The following is a 16,606-nucleotide window of genomic DNA, read 5'->3' as shown; positions in this document are numbered from 1 at the left end:
ACATTGTATAACCCAAACGATATGAGAACACCTTTAATTTAGCCATCAATTTATCAAAGAACTTTTATAAGTTTGGTTTTATAAGTTGCAGGAGATAAAGATGGAGCAGATGTAGTTTTGATCCTTAAGGTGCTCATAATAGAGCTGTCTCTATTTCATTTCTGTGCTTTTTCAATAAAATTTACAAAGAAAATATTTCCATTTATGTTTTCACTTCACTTAACAAATAACTATTGAATGTCTTTTAGATACTAAGCATTTTTCTAATGCAATAGAACACATTAAAAACACAGACAGGAGTTTGTTATTATCATTGTCATTATTTTTTTATTTTACTACTTTATTCAGTTCTTACTGTATGCTAGATGCCCACTGAAAGCTTATAATTTATTATATATTGATTATGTGCCAGACATAAGTGATGAGGAAGGAAAGTTTTGGTAAAAAAAAAAAAAAAGTAGGTATGATTCAAGGGAAGCATGCAGAGTGAGAAGAAGTTTTCTAGGTAAAGAAGCAGAAGAATAATGTTTGACAGAAGGAACATGCAACAAGATTGTGTGTTGGCCAGAAGGAACATCTAAGGAGATTGCCTGTTTGGCAGGAAGGGCAGCAAGTGCAAAAGACAAGATGCTTGAGTGAACTTTGCAGGGTTTCTGAGCAGTTCAGTTCTGCTAGCACCAAAAGTGTGAGATACCAGAGGTTGGGAATGAGGTGAATACTTAGGTAAGGCAAGTTTATGACAGACTTTTTAATACTACAGAAATGAGTAGATTTTATCCTGTGGGCCATGGGAAGTTTACCAGGTAGAATGCTTTGGACTGCAAATACTGATGAACAGTGGTGAAAACAGTAGGAACCAGAGTTGTTTTGTTTGTTCAGTGATATCCTAGGGATCACTCTTGTCCCTCTTTCTGTGCTGTCGACAGTGTTTTATTCATGTCTCCTTTCATGGTTGGGTAATCTGCAACAGCTCCAAACATCTTGTTCTCACAACACAACATCTCGAGGGCTTCTTTTCTTCACCTGTGTTTTCTAAACAGGGAGAAAACTTAGAAGTACACAAGGGGCTTCCTGTAACATTTCATTGGCTGTGTTACACTACCTGCTCATTCCCAAACCAGGCACTGGGAATGCAAATACGTGATTAGCTTAGAATTAACGTTTCTCTTTCTGAGGCTGAGGAGGGAGATTGGGATAATAAACATCCCAATAGACTTGTGTTTCTTCTGCAAGAAAGAATAAGGAATGGCTATTGGTAGGGAGTCGACAATGTTTGCTGCAGGGGCTCATTGGAGACATGGGAGCAGGGGAGTCACAAGATTAAATTTGAGTATTAAGGCATTCTGGTTATGGTGTAAAATGGGTTAGCAAGCTTTTCCTGTAAAGGACCAGGTGGGAAATATTTTAGACTATGTGGTCTCTGTCATAACTACTTACCCCTGCTGTTGTCTGCTGTTGTAGAGTGAAAGCCACCATGATTCTATGTAAGCAAACAGGCATGACTGAGCTCCTATAAAACTTTATTTACAAACCATAAGGCAGATTTAATTTGGACTGTGGCCTATAGTTTCCTGGGATTGGTGGAAGGTTACCATGGAAAGAAACCAGGAGACAAAGGAAGCTTTTGCAATAGTCAGCTATAGTTTTCGTCACACGTCCTTGGACTAGTATCAATGTATTATAAGGTTTTCACCCATCCATGGTGGCATAAAGTTAGGAATCTCAGTTACTCATTTTAATATGTTGGTCTTTGTTTTTATGGTGTTATCCCTTTTTATTTGTTTTGCTTAAGTTTTTCATGTAAGAACTAACATTAGTAGTTGACAGTTTTCTTTTAAATAGAAGCCATTTGGTAAAGTTTATGTTCCCAGTGGCAGTGGGAATATAAAGCAGAGGCAGAAGAGAGGTATAGTCCATATGATTTAGTGATAATTGAATGAGAAAGGCTTGGGGGACCGAGAGAAATGTCAGATGATTTACAGGTTTCCAGGTCATACACTAGTATTTAACCTGGACATGAGGAAGGAGTAGGAAATTTTCTGGTGAATACAGAAGAGCAAAGAGCTGCAGGTCAGCAGGAATGACAATTTTTTTCCTATGCATGTTTAATGGAATTTTCATGTAGTATATTTTGAGTAGGTAATTGGATAACCAGCATTTATAACTCACATCCTACTACTTTGACTCTCACTAACAAGACTTATCAAAGATCAAAGAATCTGAAAGTTGATGAAACTGTCCATGTGTATCACCATCAGTGACCGAAAGTCAGCATCCACAGAACACAGAATTGGGATAGGTGAACTTAATAGATAAAGATGAATATCAGAATTGAGTTCCTCTTAGGGAATGATAGTCTCCATGACCTGTGTGAGTCACAGCTGCCAGAAAAGAAAGAGAGCAAGGAGTGTATTAAAGAAGCACAGCAAATTCAGTCCTAGAGTGCCCTGCTTGACTTCATGTCATAGTTCTGATTTCTGAAATACTATTTTCTGCAAAATATGCTTTCTGTTTTTCCCCTCTTGTAGCCTGCAACCAAATAGAATCCCTTCAGTGGGACATTTTTGTGTTCTTCCTTTAATAACAGCAACATATAAATAACAAAAAGAAGAGAAAGAGTGTTTTTTTATAGGCTAGTATTTAACATAAACTTGAGAGTGAGTACCAAGATTATACTTAGAATTTACAGACCGGGTAGGAAGACGAGATAGAAATCTGAAGATTACTGACTCAAACACAGTGTAGTTTCATTGCTTTATTGTCACATCTCTGAATTCACAACTATGAATTATATTCGTATGCACTATAACTTTAGAAAGCACCTTCCCAAACCAAATATTAAGTGATTGATTATAATTTCTTTGAATTATTATAGAATTGACTTTCCAAGTGCTCATGAGAATTATTGAGAATTTGCTACATAGTAACATCTCAGCTGTGTCCACAAGAGCTATCTGTCACCTTGTCTTAATGACTATTGGCTCACTAGGAATATTGGTTTTGGCATTAAAATGATATTTTTCTAAATGCAGATAGGACCAGGGATCACTCTTGAACATTAATGTCCAAGCATCTTAAAATTACACATCAGGTTTCATAATCTGACTTCTGCCCCACTCTCCATCTTTAGCCCTTTTCCCTGTGCGCCCTTTCTCTGGCATTACTGAGCTGCTGGTAATGTCCTACTCACTCGTTCACTCTTTCAGGCCTCACTCCTGCTCTTGCTGCTGTGTGGAATGCTGTTACCCTTTCCTTCCCTCTTCCACTTTTAATCTGGCTAGCCTCAATATTTCAGTCTGTGCTTGGGCATGTGTTCTAGAAAAGCCATCCCTGATATGCTTTATTTTCATTGTTTTTAAACCCTAATGCGTAGCATGTATGTAGCAGGACTCAATAAGAAATTTCTCAGTAAAATAAAGACTGTTTTTACAAAGATGATGTGCAAGACTCTTCTCTGCAGTCTTGGAGCAGAGGGGACAGATATGTGGGGGAATAACATAGAGTTCAGGTGGTAAAGATGCAGTAGAAAAATCAGTGAAGTCAGAAGGCAGCCTCAAGAAGGAGGTACCTTTTTATCTGGGGAAAGACATGCAGAATCAAGGAAGACTTCACATATCATTGTTTTAAAAGATGAAAATAAGGCCAGTTGTTGTGTCTCACAACTGTAATCCCAGCATTTTGGGGGGCTGGAGGAGGTGGATCACAAGGTCAAAAGATCAGGAACATCCTGGCCAATCATGAAACATCATCTCTACTACAAATATGAAAAATAGCTGGGCATGATGGTGCATGCCTGTAATCCCAGCTTCTTGGGAGACTGAGACAGGAGAATCGCTTGAACCAGGGAGTCAGAGGTTGCAGTGAGCTGAGATTGTGCCACTGCACTCCAGCCTGGTGACAGAGAAAGACCCTGGCTCAAAAAAAAAAAAAAAAAAAAAAAAAAAAAAAAAAAAAAAAAAAAAGAAGAAGAAGAAAAAAAAAAAGAAAAGAAAATAAATTTGTCAGAATAGTAGAGGGAAACATTTTAGATATTAGGAAGACATTGTGCACTAATACAGGTGTCAGTAGTAGTTTTGGAAATCATTTATAAGGTACTATTGTTGCAGAAAACAGGAGGCAGGAGAGACCCAGTGGGTGAAACAGGAGGATTTTATTTAGGTGCACACCGGTTCAGTGGATTTGCATCCAAATGCTGAGTCCTGAACAAAGACAGAGCCTGGCTTATAAAGGCAAGCTTACAGAAGCAGAACAAAGGCAGTTAATCATATAGTGACAGTTTTGCAACCTCAGCATAGCTTGTGACTTTGCAACTACATTGAAGGAAAAGAAGAACTTGCAAAATATATACATTTGTACAAATAGCTATGAGTAAATGCTGAGGGGAAGGGGAGACGGTAAAGGAATTTGTTTTCTTAACCTTGCTCTGGGATGTCTGGACCCATACCTGTGGGCTCTGGCTTCTTGGACAGGGTCAACACAACCTTACCTGGGCCCTGCCTGTTACTATCCTTAGAGTCAGAGTAGTTAAGTGCAGAAAAACTTGTTTCTCTTTAAAACTAAATTTCCTTTTCATTACATTTACTGCTTCATGATTAGGAAGTGGAGAACAACATTCTGTGTTACCTTATATGTTTCTACTGTATTTTAAAATTGTGTTTCTGGTGGTTTTGTTCATTTATGTTGGGTGGATGAATTTGTGAGTGAATCTCATCAGGCGTCTCCCCAAGTGGTTTGTTGAAGTCTTAGAGAGTGATTTCCTAAGTAACTATTTCATGAAACACTAAACACTCAATTTATGAGATAAAATAAAATGTTGTCTTAAATCTATTTTTATAAAGGCAATAGTTTTTAACTGTTCTAAGTGGTTCATTTTAACTGAATATATGGATTTCTCAACAGAACAAGACTTAAAGCTGACATCAGAGGAAGAATCACAAAGGCTTAAAGGCAGTGAAAATAGCCAGCCAGAGGCATGGAAAATTTTACATTTAAATGTTTGATTTAATGTTGTTTTCTTTGCTTTAATAATATTAGGTAGTCCAAATGAAATTATCTTTCAGACTAGGTTTTGAGGATGAATAGATTCTTTTTTCTAAGAACTTTTTAATAGATTCATAAAATTTAATAAATTCAGCAACCTCATTAACAGAAGAATCAATAGATTCTAAGTTAGCATTTGAAACTTAACTTAAAAAGCATAACCACTATAAACTTTAAAATACTCTTACTTTGCAATATTCTTATTTAAAATATTCTTATCTGCCTTTTTGATTAGCTTATAGGTAATCTTTCCTTTTGGAATAGAGGCAAAAGAAATTCCAGAACTTTGTTCTTTTATTCTTACAACACCCTGACATGATAAAGAAAGTAACATCAATTATTGGATTATATTATTAAGCAATAGAATTATGAACAATGTAACACTGATGGTCCCTGAGCTGGATTCGTGGTTGAAGAGTAATCATGGCCAGTGATTGAAAATCTGCAGTTTTATATTGCAGTCACTGATAGCAAGGTGAAAGATATATTCTGCCTTGTGATCTCTCATTGACCTCAGCGTTTCTCTTCAGGGAGGGAACCAGGTCATAAAAGCAACCCAAATGCCTATTACAAGAATCGTATCTTGCAGAATGGGACCTTTGGTGTTAGTGCAGAAACACAATAACATTTGAACTTACTGCAGTTGCAGAAAATCAGTACAGATTATTAAAATTTTTATCCACTGTCATTAGTACACATTAGAATATATTAGAACTGGACTTAAGCAGATAAACTAGATACATAACACTATCATATTACGACATATAATTTCAATTAAAATTTAAGAATTTGCATTTCTTTCTGTTTGGTGTTGATTTCAGCTCCTAATAACTGAAAGCATGCCTACAATCCAGTTAGTAATCTGTAGAGGCTCACTGGTTAGGGTTTGGTGAGGTAAACTCTTTTCAAGTGAGGAAGACTTTGCAACACTACAAATCATCCGCTGATGCATTTTTGGCAGATTTAACACGTAATAAATTAAGTGGAGTCCAAACAAATGGTGACAAAGTTAAGTTTGCTGGTTCATGTTTATCTTCTCCCGTTGGCTACGGTGAATTATTTTTCTCATGTTAGTCAGAAGCCAGTGATGTGGCAGTAGCTGAACGTAGATTAAAAAGTTAATTTTTAATTTTAATTATTTATTTTAACAGTTAAATTTTAATTTTAATTATTTTCTAATTTTTCATTGTCTATACTTGATTACTTAAAATAAAATTATTTTTAAAACATGCATTCCAAAAGAGGAAACATCACAGAAATACAACAAGCAAATTAACCTTCTATTTTTGCATTTGCAGGAAATGTCTCAAGAACCAGATATAAACAAGGATTGTGAGAGAGAGGTATACCATTATATTCAAATGTTTCTGTTGAATTAGATTTTTACATTATGTTGTTTAATAAAGTGTTGTAAGTATAGGCACACATGATCCTATCATGTAAGTAGCATAAATCATCAGTGAAAAATTTAATATTTAACTCAGAAAGAATTCTGTAGATTGAGTTTTAAAGAGATACAAACCCCAGAGATATTCTTTCATTATTATGGAATAATCCTGAATGGTGCCGTAAAGTGCTAGGTCATGCGACTTTAGGAGCTTTGGATCAATCATTTTATCTTTCTTGGTTTTAGTCTGATTATCAATAGTTAATGCGGCTGAAGAAGATAATTTCTTATTCTGTGTATCTTCCAGCTAGAAAATTGTACGGCTATCGAATGTGAAATTTGGGGAACATCTTATTTTCTGGGCATCCACGCTTGTACCTCAGCAGTTTCACTCTGCTCCTTGTGTTGTGGCGAACTTTGGTTCCCATGTTTCAGTGAGAACCATCATGTTTTTGATATCCCAGGGACCAAATGAAAAAAAATGATCAAAGGCAGTGGGGGAGAAGAATATCTCAGTGCAGAAAAGGGCAATCTTCCTTTCTATTCCTGAAGCCCCAAAGTGTCTCATCCTCTAAATCTGACTGCTTAATGTGAGATCTAGGTGGTAAAGACAGAAGAAGACACATTTTGCATCTTTGTCTTTTTATTTGTGTGTTCCCACGAGTCAAATGGGATAAATACATATATAAGATTCTGAAGAGTCATTGGGAATAAAAGCACAAAATGAAGGAGGACCCTTTTTGAATTTTGAAAACTTCTGTTTTATTCAGTCAAGCAGAAATGAAGCAAACTTTACAATGATATGATAATTACATCTTAAAATTAGAGGGTAATTGTTCTGTATATATGATCAAACTTAAGTGTGAAATATTTTTAATGACTACAATAATGACAAACTGAGTCAATTGATAAAATCAATCAAAAAGGTTCTTTTTATTCAATAAAGTGAATATCCTTAATATCAAACTTCCACTCAAGGCTGAAGAAGACATGAAGAAGCACGGAAGTAATAATATGGGATTACCAGAAAACCTGACTAATGATGCCACTGCTGGCAATGGTGATGATGGATTAATTCCACAAAGCAAGAGCAGAACACCTGAAAGTCAGCAATTTCCTGACACTGAGAATGAAGAGTATCACAGGTAAGCCTATGACAACATTTAATAGGAGACAGCCATATGCTGTCAAACTAATCCTAATTTGGGCTAATATTCATGATTAAAAATTTTATATTTTTCCTAGGATATTCAGCCTTGCCTGGTAATCAGAAAAATGAAAATCAGCAAAAAATGAGTTACCATTTTTTCCAGTCATTAATTTATTTGAAAAATAACGAGTATTGGCAAATGTGAGGGGAAAGGAATTTCTTTACATTTTAGTGAACTTTTATTTTAGCTTCAGAGGTACATGTGCAGTTTGTTATATAGGTAAACTGTATCATGGAAGTTTGGGCTACAGATTATTTCATCAGCCACATAATAAGCAAAATATCCAAAAGGTAGTTTTTTGGTCGTCTCCCTCCAGCCATGCTCCACCCTCAAGTAGACCCTTTTGCCTGTTATTCTCCTCTTTGTGTCCATGAGTTCTCATTGTTTAGTTTCCACTAAATGAGTAAGAATATGTGGCATTTGATTTTCTGTTTCTGCATTAGTTTGCTTAGAATAGTGGCCGCCAGCTCCATCTGTGTTGCTGCAAAGGAAATGGTCTCATTGAAAAAGACATGTCGTACACTGTTGGTAAATGCATTTCGAACATTAATTGAGTAGCATATTCACACACACATATATAACATAGTAAGGATATATATGTATGTTAAGGATACTTGTATAGATTAGTTACGTATATACTTGCATATAAGAACATTTATTACAGCATCATTATATCAAAAGATGGATCCTTATCAGTAGGAATTTATCATTATTAAAAGTAAATCCTTACCAATAGGAAATAGCTCAATTTTCATTCCCAGAAAATAATGTAGTATGGAACCATTTTTTACAAATGAGGTTAGATCTAGAGTATACGGATTATTTCACAATTAAAATGTATTTAAAACCTTTACTTTGATAACACATCTTAAGATAATTTTGTTAGAATTCTTGTAATATCTGCTGTGTTGCAAATGGAAGCTGCATGCTCCATTGACACTGTACCTTGATTGCTAGTTATTAAATTTTTGTTGTCAGTGCCTGAGTGCTGAAATATTGGATCTTCAATCTGAATATTGCCAAGGGATTGTATGGGGATCTATATTTAATATAAACATTTCAGTATGTTGGGTAAAATTTTATTAAAATGTATCAAAGGATCTTTCATCTACTAAACCAGAATTTGGTCAGATTTTTCTGCAAAGAGTCAGTTAGTAAATATTTTAGGCTTTGCAGACTGTATATATATTTTTGAGACAGGGTCTCTGTTGCCCAGGCTGGAGTGCGGTTTTGTGATCATGGCTCACTGCAGCCTCCACTTTCTGGGCTCTAGTGATCCTCTGACCTCAGCCTCTCTGCTAGCTGGGACCACAGGTGTGCAACATCACACCCAGCTAATTGACTCTGTGAACTGTAGAGTGAATAAGCGTGGCTGGGTTCCAAGATACTTGACTTACAAAAGCAGGCAGTGGGATTTGGCCCACAGGTGCTAATGTGCTGACCTTGTGCTAAAAGGAAGGTGCTATTAATGCAGTAACTCTTATTCATAAAAGTGTCCGGCATGTGTGACATTATCCTTCCTTTTAGAAAAGGATATATTTCAGTATTCACCACACCACATTTTTCCACAGTGACTTCATATAATTTTTTAAATTTAATTTATAACATAAGACTATTTTCTGCATTTCTGCCACTTTATTCCTGTTAATAGAAATCAGTAGTTTACTGTGATCAATTACTTTGTATATTTGATGAGTATCAACTGTTCTAGAATTGGCTGATTTTTATCAAGCCAGAAATACTCTCCTTGAAACGTTTAGTGTTTCTTGGTCTTTATGTATAAGCATGAACAAAGTGATATTCAGCTTATGGAATCTAGAATTGTTTAAGGTGACTTTTAGTTCTATAGTTTTAAGAATTTAACACCTCAGTCTGGCATTTTTAATGCCACATGTGTATAATTTTATAACTTTTAAAATATATAATTGTTATGTAAAATTTGAAGACTTCACCTGTTATATAAAATTTGAAATTAATTGTCTATTATTTTCCATGACTGTGGAAGAAAATAACAACATTCTCAGCCATGACTTCTAAGTATGATGTCCTTAAAAGAACATGTCTACACTCATGAACTCAATTTTCTTTTCATTCACTCTTGATCTCACACCAGTAAGTCTTCAGTTTCAGTACTCCTCCAACGTTGTTTTTCCTCAAGATTATCACTAATTTTTTTCTGTAATAAATCTAGGCATTTTTCGTACACTTCATTTTATTTAATCTGTTAGCAGAATTTGAGCCAATGGAGGACATCTCCTCTCTAACAGCGTCTTCAACTTGGCTTTCAGGACCTCAGTCCCTCAGGCTTTTCCTCCTGCCTTTCTAATCCATTCATCATGGCCTCTTTTGCTTGCTCCTCCTCATCTTTCTCCATTTGGACATTGTTTTTTCCGAGGGCTCAGTCCTCAATCTTCTCTCTCATGACTTTTTCTTTTTTTGAGACAGAGTTTCACTCTGTCACCCAGGCTGGAGTTCAGTGGTGTGATCTCGGCTCACTGCAACCTCCACCTCCTGGGTTCAAGTGATTCTCCTGCCTCAGCCTCCTGAGTAGCTGGCATTACAGGTTCGTGCCACCATGCTCGGCTAATTTTTGTATTTTTAGTAGAGACAGCATTTCCCTATGTTGGCCAGCCTGGTCTCAAACTCCTGACCTCAGGTGATCTCTCTGCCTTGGCCTCACAAAGTGTTGGGGTTGCAAGTATGAGCCACTGCACCCAGCCCCTTGTGACTTTTTCTACCGTGTATATGCTAGTGATTTCCAAATGTATGTCTCTGGCTCAGATCTCTCTCCCTAATTCCAGATTTCCATATGAGCCTGCCTACTTGATATCTCTATTTGGTTAGCTATTGGGTATCACACACTTGTCAGACCCAAAATTGGGCTTCTAATGGCCTTTCTGAAATCTACCCCTCATGTATTCTTTCCTACTTTGGTTAAGGGCAACTCTTCCAGTTGCTCTGCCAAAAATCTCGTTGTCATTCTTGACTCATCTCTCTCTCCGTCTCTGACACCTTACATCTATTCTCTCAGTAAATCTTGTCAGGTCTATCTGAAGAATATGTCCAGAAGCCAGTCATATCTTCTACATCTGAGCCACCCTCATCTGCAGTCTACATGAGTGTCATAGACTGGTAATTGATAGTCCTGGCTTTTAAAAACTTCTCTTTTCATCAATTCTTAACTCAGTGGATGTACCTAAAATATAAGTCAAATTGTGTCAGTCCTGTGCCCCAGCCCTTCTGATTGCCTCCCATTTCACTCTGAGTATGTATCAAATTTCCTCCTAATTATCTCCCTTGCTCTGCTTTAGCCACACTGAACTTCTTGCCATCCCTTCTCTACCCCTAGTGCTTAAAGACTCCAAGCACACCTCTGTACTTGGCAGTTCCCTGTGTCCGGAATGCTTTGTCCACGGATATCCTCCTAGCTTACTCTTTCCATTCCTTCAGTTCTTTATTTAAAACCTCCTTTCTGCTAAGAAGTAGAAAAAGGGTAAAAAGAAACACATTATGGAACAACCACTTTCTGAGGAAGAACCATGTACTACCCAGATGCATCATGCTTAAGATTCAACTGGGAGTGTACCAGGGAGGCTCTCTAATGTAACCAAGGGAAGGTTCAATGAAACAAAGTGATTTATCATCTCTAACTTCAAATCCATTTGTATCTTGACATCAACACTCTTAACCTTATATCATCATTTCTTAGAGTCTTTGATATACAAATAAAAGGTTTTTTGTATTAGAAAGAAAGAAATCCCCTTTCTCAGCAGAGACTTTTCTGACCATCCCAACTTTCCTACCACCCTCCCCATCAAACACATAAACGTTTCATTTTCCTGCTTTAGTTTTTCTCCTCTAACATACTGTATCTTTTGTCTTCTCTGTCTGTTGTTATTGTGTGTTTATCTCACTCTCATGAATAAGGATTTTATTTTTCACTACTGTATCCTCACTGCCTAGAAAAAGGCCTAGCGTATTGGATGTAGCTACCTAATAAATCGTTATTAAATGAGTGAATGGAGTTTATCCTGGGTATGTTGTTTGATTGATTCTCACTTTAAAATTTTGACATGGGTCATTCTATTAGTTTTGTCTGGTAATTATATGCATTTTAATAATTGTTTTGGCTTTTTATAATAAGCTACATTCTTTATATTAATTTTTTTATTTAGGGAGAAAAGCCCAATATTGTGGTTATTCATTATTTATTCTTTTATTTGTAATCATAATTGTAATTATGGTAAACTGAGTCAGAGGAATTGCAAACTTTACTAGTATTTTATTTGATTTGATTTTTGAGATAGAGTCTCACTCTATCACCCAGGCTGGAGTGCAGTGGTGGGGTCTCAGTTCACTACACCCTCCGCCTCCTGGGTTCATGTATTTCTCCTGCCTTAGTCTCCTGAGGAGCTGGGATTACAGCGCCATGCCACCACACCTGGCTAATTTGTGTATTTTTAGTAGAGACTACTAATTTCACCTTGTTGGGCAGGCTGGTCTCGAACTCTTTACCTCAGGTGATCCACCCACTTTGGCCCTTCAAAGTGCTAGGATTACAGGCATGAGCCACTGCACCTGGCCACCTGCTTTAAGAAAAAAAAAAAATTGGGGTGGCACATTTAATGAACTTACAAATTCTTTTCAAGGGATTATGAACCTTTGGTATTTGAAATAAAATGAGAGAGTTGGAAATTTTTTGCTTCCTATAGTAAGAGGAATACTGCTCCGGCACTGGCTATTCTGATGGAGCAGGTGCTGCTGCTTGGCTGTATTTCAGAAGCAAGCTGCTCACATCTGTATTGCTTGGTGAGCAAGACCAGTGGTCATTGATTGGTTGATTAGATTTCAAACTGGCTCTGGGTGGCTTCTTGTTACCATTGGTACAGGTCATTTCTTTCCTAAGTTGTACTCAACTTTAACTAACATTTTCTGTTTAAAAGTTGCCTTCAATTAACTATGTTCAAAATGAAACTATTTTGTATTCCAGAATTTTAGACCTCATTTTAAAATTGTGGTCACGATGAATTGGTTAATAATAGCTCTCAGGAAGATCTATTTACATTTTTTAAAATACATATTTCTTTGCATAATTTATTCCTTAAAATTAATTGCCTTGTTTCTGTTATTGGTATTTCTAGAAGCTTTTGCTCAAGTCCTAACATAAACTCCAGTAGGAGATTTTAGTCTCTTTGTCAGTTAATATATGTATATGGTAGTGATATTCTCTTTTTAAATTCCTTTTCTTGTTCACTATCTTCTCTGTACAATAACAGTAATATTCTTATGCATTTTTACCTCATTAAAAATAATTACAGTTTTCAGGTCATGTGATGCCAACATGTATGTTCCTTTTGCTTGGTGTGTGTGCTGCTATTCAGGCTCTCTTGTGGTTCTACATGAATGGCAGCTTTTTAAAATAACTCTGTGAAGAATGACATTGGTACTTGGATAGAAATTGTATTGGATCTGTAGACTTCTTTGGGCACTATGATCATTTTCACAATATCAATGCTTTCAGTCCAGGAACATAGGATGTATGTTCATTTATTTGTGTCATCTCTGATTTTCTTCATTGGTGTTTTCCAGTTATCCTTTTATAGTTGACTCACCTCCTTCGTTACGTATTTTCCTAGGTATTTTACTCTTTTGCAGCCATTGTCAAAGGGACTGGGTTCATGACGTGACTCGCAACTTGGTTGTAGGTAGTGTATAGTGGTACTACTCATTGGTATTTGTACATTTTGTAGCCTCTGAGACTTTACTGAATTCATTTATCAAGTCTAGGAGTGTTTTGTAGGAGTCTTTAGGGTTTTCTAGGGATAAGATCATATCATTGGTGAAGAGATAATTTGACTTTCTTTTTTCCAATTTGGATGTCCTTTATTTCTCTTGCCCAATTGCTCTGCCTAGGACTTCCCAGTTTTATTCTTAACATGCATGAAATAAAAGTAAAATCAAAAGTGATTAATGATTACTTTATTTCACATCTCTGTCACATACACAGATAAAATTAATTCAAAGTTGTATGTTAAAAACACAATATTAGACCCTGTCTTGTTCCAAAAGGAATTTCTGAGTTGTCTATAAAATACAGAGGAATCAAGAATATAAGTGGAAAGTGTTTCCCAAAAATAAATACAAAAAGTATGGGTTAACACAGGGCTTCCCAATCCCCAGGCCATGGACCAGTACCAGTCCCTGGACTGTTAGGACCTGGACCACAGAGCAGGAGGCTAGTGGCAGGTGAGCAAGCAAAGTTACATCTGTTTAAAGCCACTCTCTGTCACTCACATTACTGCCTGAGCTCCTCTTCCTGTCAGATCAGTGGTGGCATTGGATTGTCATAGTAGTGTGACTCAAACCCTGTTGTAAGCTGCTTACACAGGGTATCTAGGTTGTTCACTCCTTATGAGAATCTAATGCTTTATGATCTGTCACCATCTACTGTCACCCCCAGATGGGACCATCTAGTTGCAGGAAAACAAGCTGAGGCTCCCACTGATTCTACATTATGGTGAGCTATGTAATTATTTCATTATATATAAGTAATAATAGAAATAATATGCACAATGAATGTTATGTGCTTGAATCATCCTGCAACCATCCCCCAACTCAGCTCTACAGAAAAATTACCTTCCACAAAACCAGTCCCTGGTGCCATCATGGTTGGGGAGAGCTGGGTTAAGAGATGTGAGACCCCTTTGCCTTGTCTTGGATTAATGTGCAGATATGCATTGTGTGAATGACATCTGATGGCACCATGTTGCCCTGTAGATCATTTTAGGGACACCTCCAGTATTTCATGAAAATCAAAATTTCTTCTAGTGATGAACAAAATGATACCCAGAAGCAAGTTTCGGAAGAACAGAATGCTGGAATATCACAAGAGATTCTGACTGGTAAACAAGAGCAGATGGAAGTGGCTGAAAAGAAAATGAATTCTGAGGTATTTTCTTTAGTCATTTTCAAATGTTTTAATATGTGTATTTATTTAAAAGACAACTTTATGTATTTTGGAAAGCACACAGGATTTTTAAAACAGAAGTGCAATGTTTAGATGCCTACATGTACATTGTGGAAGGGTACAATGCTTAAACAGTTATGAATAAATGCAATTCTTATAACTGACTGTAAAAATATTAGAAAAGTAGTATATTGATAAAACTTTCTTCAGAAAAAGGAACTTAAAGAACTTTAAGAAATTGCTTCTGTCCAAATATATGCATAGCTAAGGTTCTTACAATGGTGTGGTTGATAGATTAGATATCAGAGAATAAACCCAATTTAAAAAATATACTCAAGCTTATTAATCTTATATTTTATGCATTTGTGTTTTTTATAATTCAGAGAAAGGCTTTTCCAATTCTGAAATTCTAAAAATCCTCTAGTGACTTATTTTTCATGGTCTTTAAATAAGTATTTCAACTTTTTGGAATTTACACATTTTTAGATTTGAAGTTTTGTCCAACTTTTTTCCAGTTAAATATCCACTATGGGAATTCTTTCCTTATACAAATATAAATGTCATACTTTAATTTCAGAAGAAATCATGATATGTCATTCTCTTGAGTGCTAATTAAAAGTTCCCTTTGTTTACTTAGGTTTCTCTTACCAATAAGAAAGAAAAAGATCTCTTGCATGAAAATCGCATGTTGCAGGAAGAAATTGCCATGCTGAGACTGAAAGTAGACAAAATAAAAGAGCAGAGCCAGCTAAGGGAAAAGAAACTTTTGGAGGAAATTCAAAGTGTGAAAGCAAAGAATGATAAACTTCTAAAGGCTGTAAAATTAAGGGAGGATCATTAACAAAAGTCAGCATTTAAGTACAGTGGACAGCTTAGCATTTTGACAACTGAGAATAATGATAAACTTCTTAAGGCTGTAAAATTGAATGAGGAAGCATGAGTAAAAATCAGTATTTCAGTAGAGTGGACAGCTTAGCATTTTGACCACTGAGAATGCTCAGTTCTGAACTGCAGGATGTAAGACACAGCTAGGAAACACTGGAAATGGAAATCCTATCATGTCGTTTTAGACTGACTACTGCCCTACATGACTGTGATCAATGTCAAATAGATGAAACAGACTTCTTTACAGAGAACAAACATGAACAGGTTTATTTACAGGAAAAAAATGAATTCTCATATATCTAACCTAAAAGATAACAGTGAGATTCTTTCTGAACAACTAATGTTGACAGCAAAATTAACAGCCTAAACATTAAGCTGCATCACACAGGATAAACTCTGAGAGACAAGATGGGGCAGGCCCCCATCTTTCCTGTTCAGACAACTTAGTCATTCTAGTGTGTGGGCTTTGGAGACTACAAACCCATCAAGGGCAGAAGAGATCCTGTGGCACGGCACAGCTGCTTTACCAAATCATGGCCAGACTGCTTCTGTAAGCAGGCCCTGATCCTGTTCCTCATCACTGGACAGGACCTCCCACCTGAGGCCTCTAGCTACCCCCACCAGTGTTCCCTGGCCAACGGAGATTTGAAACCTTCCTGGGACAGAGTTCCCAGAGAGAGGGGAGGGCCACCACCTTTGCTGTTTGGGTACCTAGCCGTTCTGGCCCATGGGCTTTGGAGAGCCCAAGCTGACCAGGGGTGGAAGTGGTGTCTCAGTGCAGCACAGCCACCCTCCAAAAATGTGGCCAGACTCGTGTTTAAGTCAGTCTCCGACCACATTTGTAAACACTGGGTGCAGGCTTTCAACCAGGGTCTCCAGCCACCTTCACTGCTGTTCTCTGGCTGACAGAGGTTTCAGACCTCCCTGAGTCAGAGCTCCAGGGGAAGGACCAGACTGTCATCTTTGCCGTTTGGACAACTTAGCCATTTCAGTCTTCAAGTTTCAGAGTGTCTGAGGCAACCAGGGGCTGAAGTGAACCCCCAGCACAGCATAGCCACTCTACAAAAATGTGACCAGACTTCTTTTTTAAGCAAGTCCCTGTTCCTGTTCCTCCTG

General features: G+C 36.9%; 1 protein-coding gene across 2 annotated transcripts in view; it reads left to right on the top strand.

The window, feature by feature from the left end:
* The window catches only part of LOC139358612 (POTE ankyrin domain family member G-like), a 29,390-nt gene extending 13,598 nt beyond the window's left edge, over nucleotides 1-15,792 (top strand). For both annotated transcript variants that reach the window (XM_071079837.1, XM_071079839.1), the window contains exons 8-12: nucleotides 4,900-4,970; nucleotides 6,339-6,383; nucleotides 7,406-7,572; nucleotides 14,467-14,587; nucleotides 15,243-15,792. In XM_071079837.1, coding sequence (XP_070935938.1) covers nucleotides 4,900-4,970; nucleotides 6,339-6,383; nucleotides 7,406-7,572; nucleotides 14,467-14,587; nucleotides 15,243-15,446 — 608 coding nt within the window. In that variant the 3' untranslated portion in view covers nucleotides 15,447-15,792. The remainder of the gene's footprint in view (nucleotides 1-4,899; nucleotides 4,971-6,338; nucleotides 6,384-7,405; nucleotides 7,573-14,466; nucleotides 14,588-15,242) is intronic.
* Nucleotides 15,793-16,606: the final 814 nt, after the last annotated feature.

This window comes from Macaca nemestrina, chromosome 15, assembly GCF_043159975.1.
Source record: "Macaca nemestrina isolate mMacNem1 chromosome 15, mMacNem.hap1, whole genome shotgun sequence".
Taxonomy (NCBI): Eukaryota; Metazoa; Chordata; class Mammalia; order Primates; family Cercopithecidae; genus Macaca; species Macaca nemestrina.
This window is presented reverse-complemented; position numbering and strand designations above follow the sequence as displayed.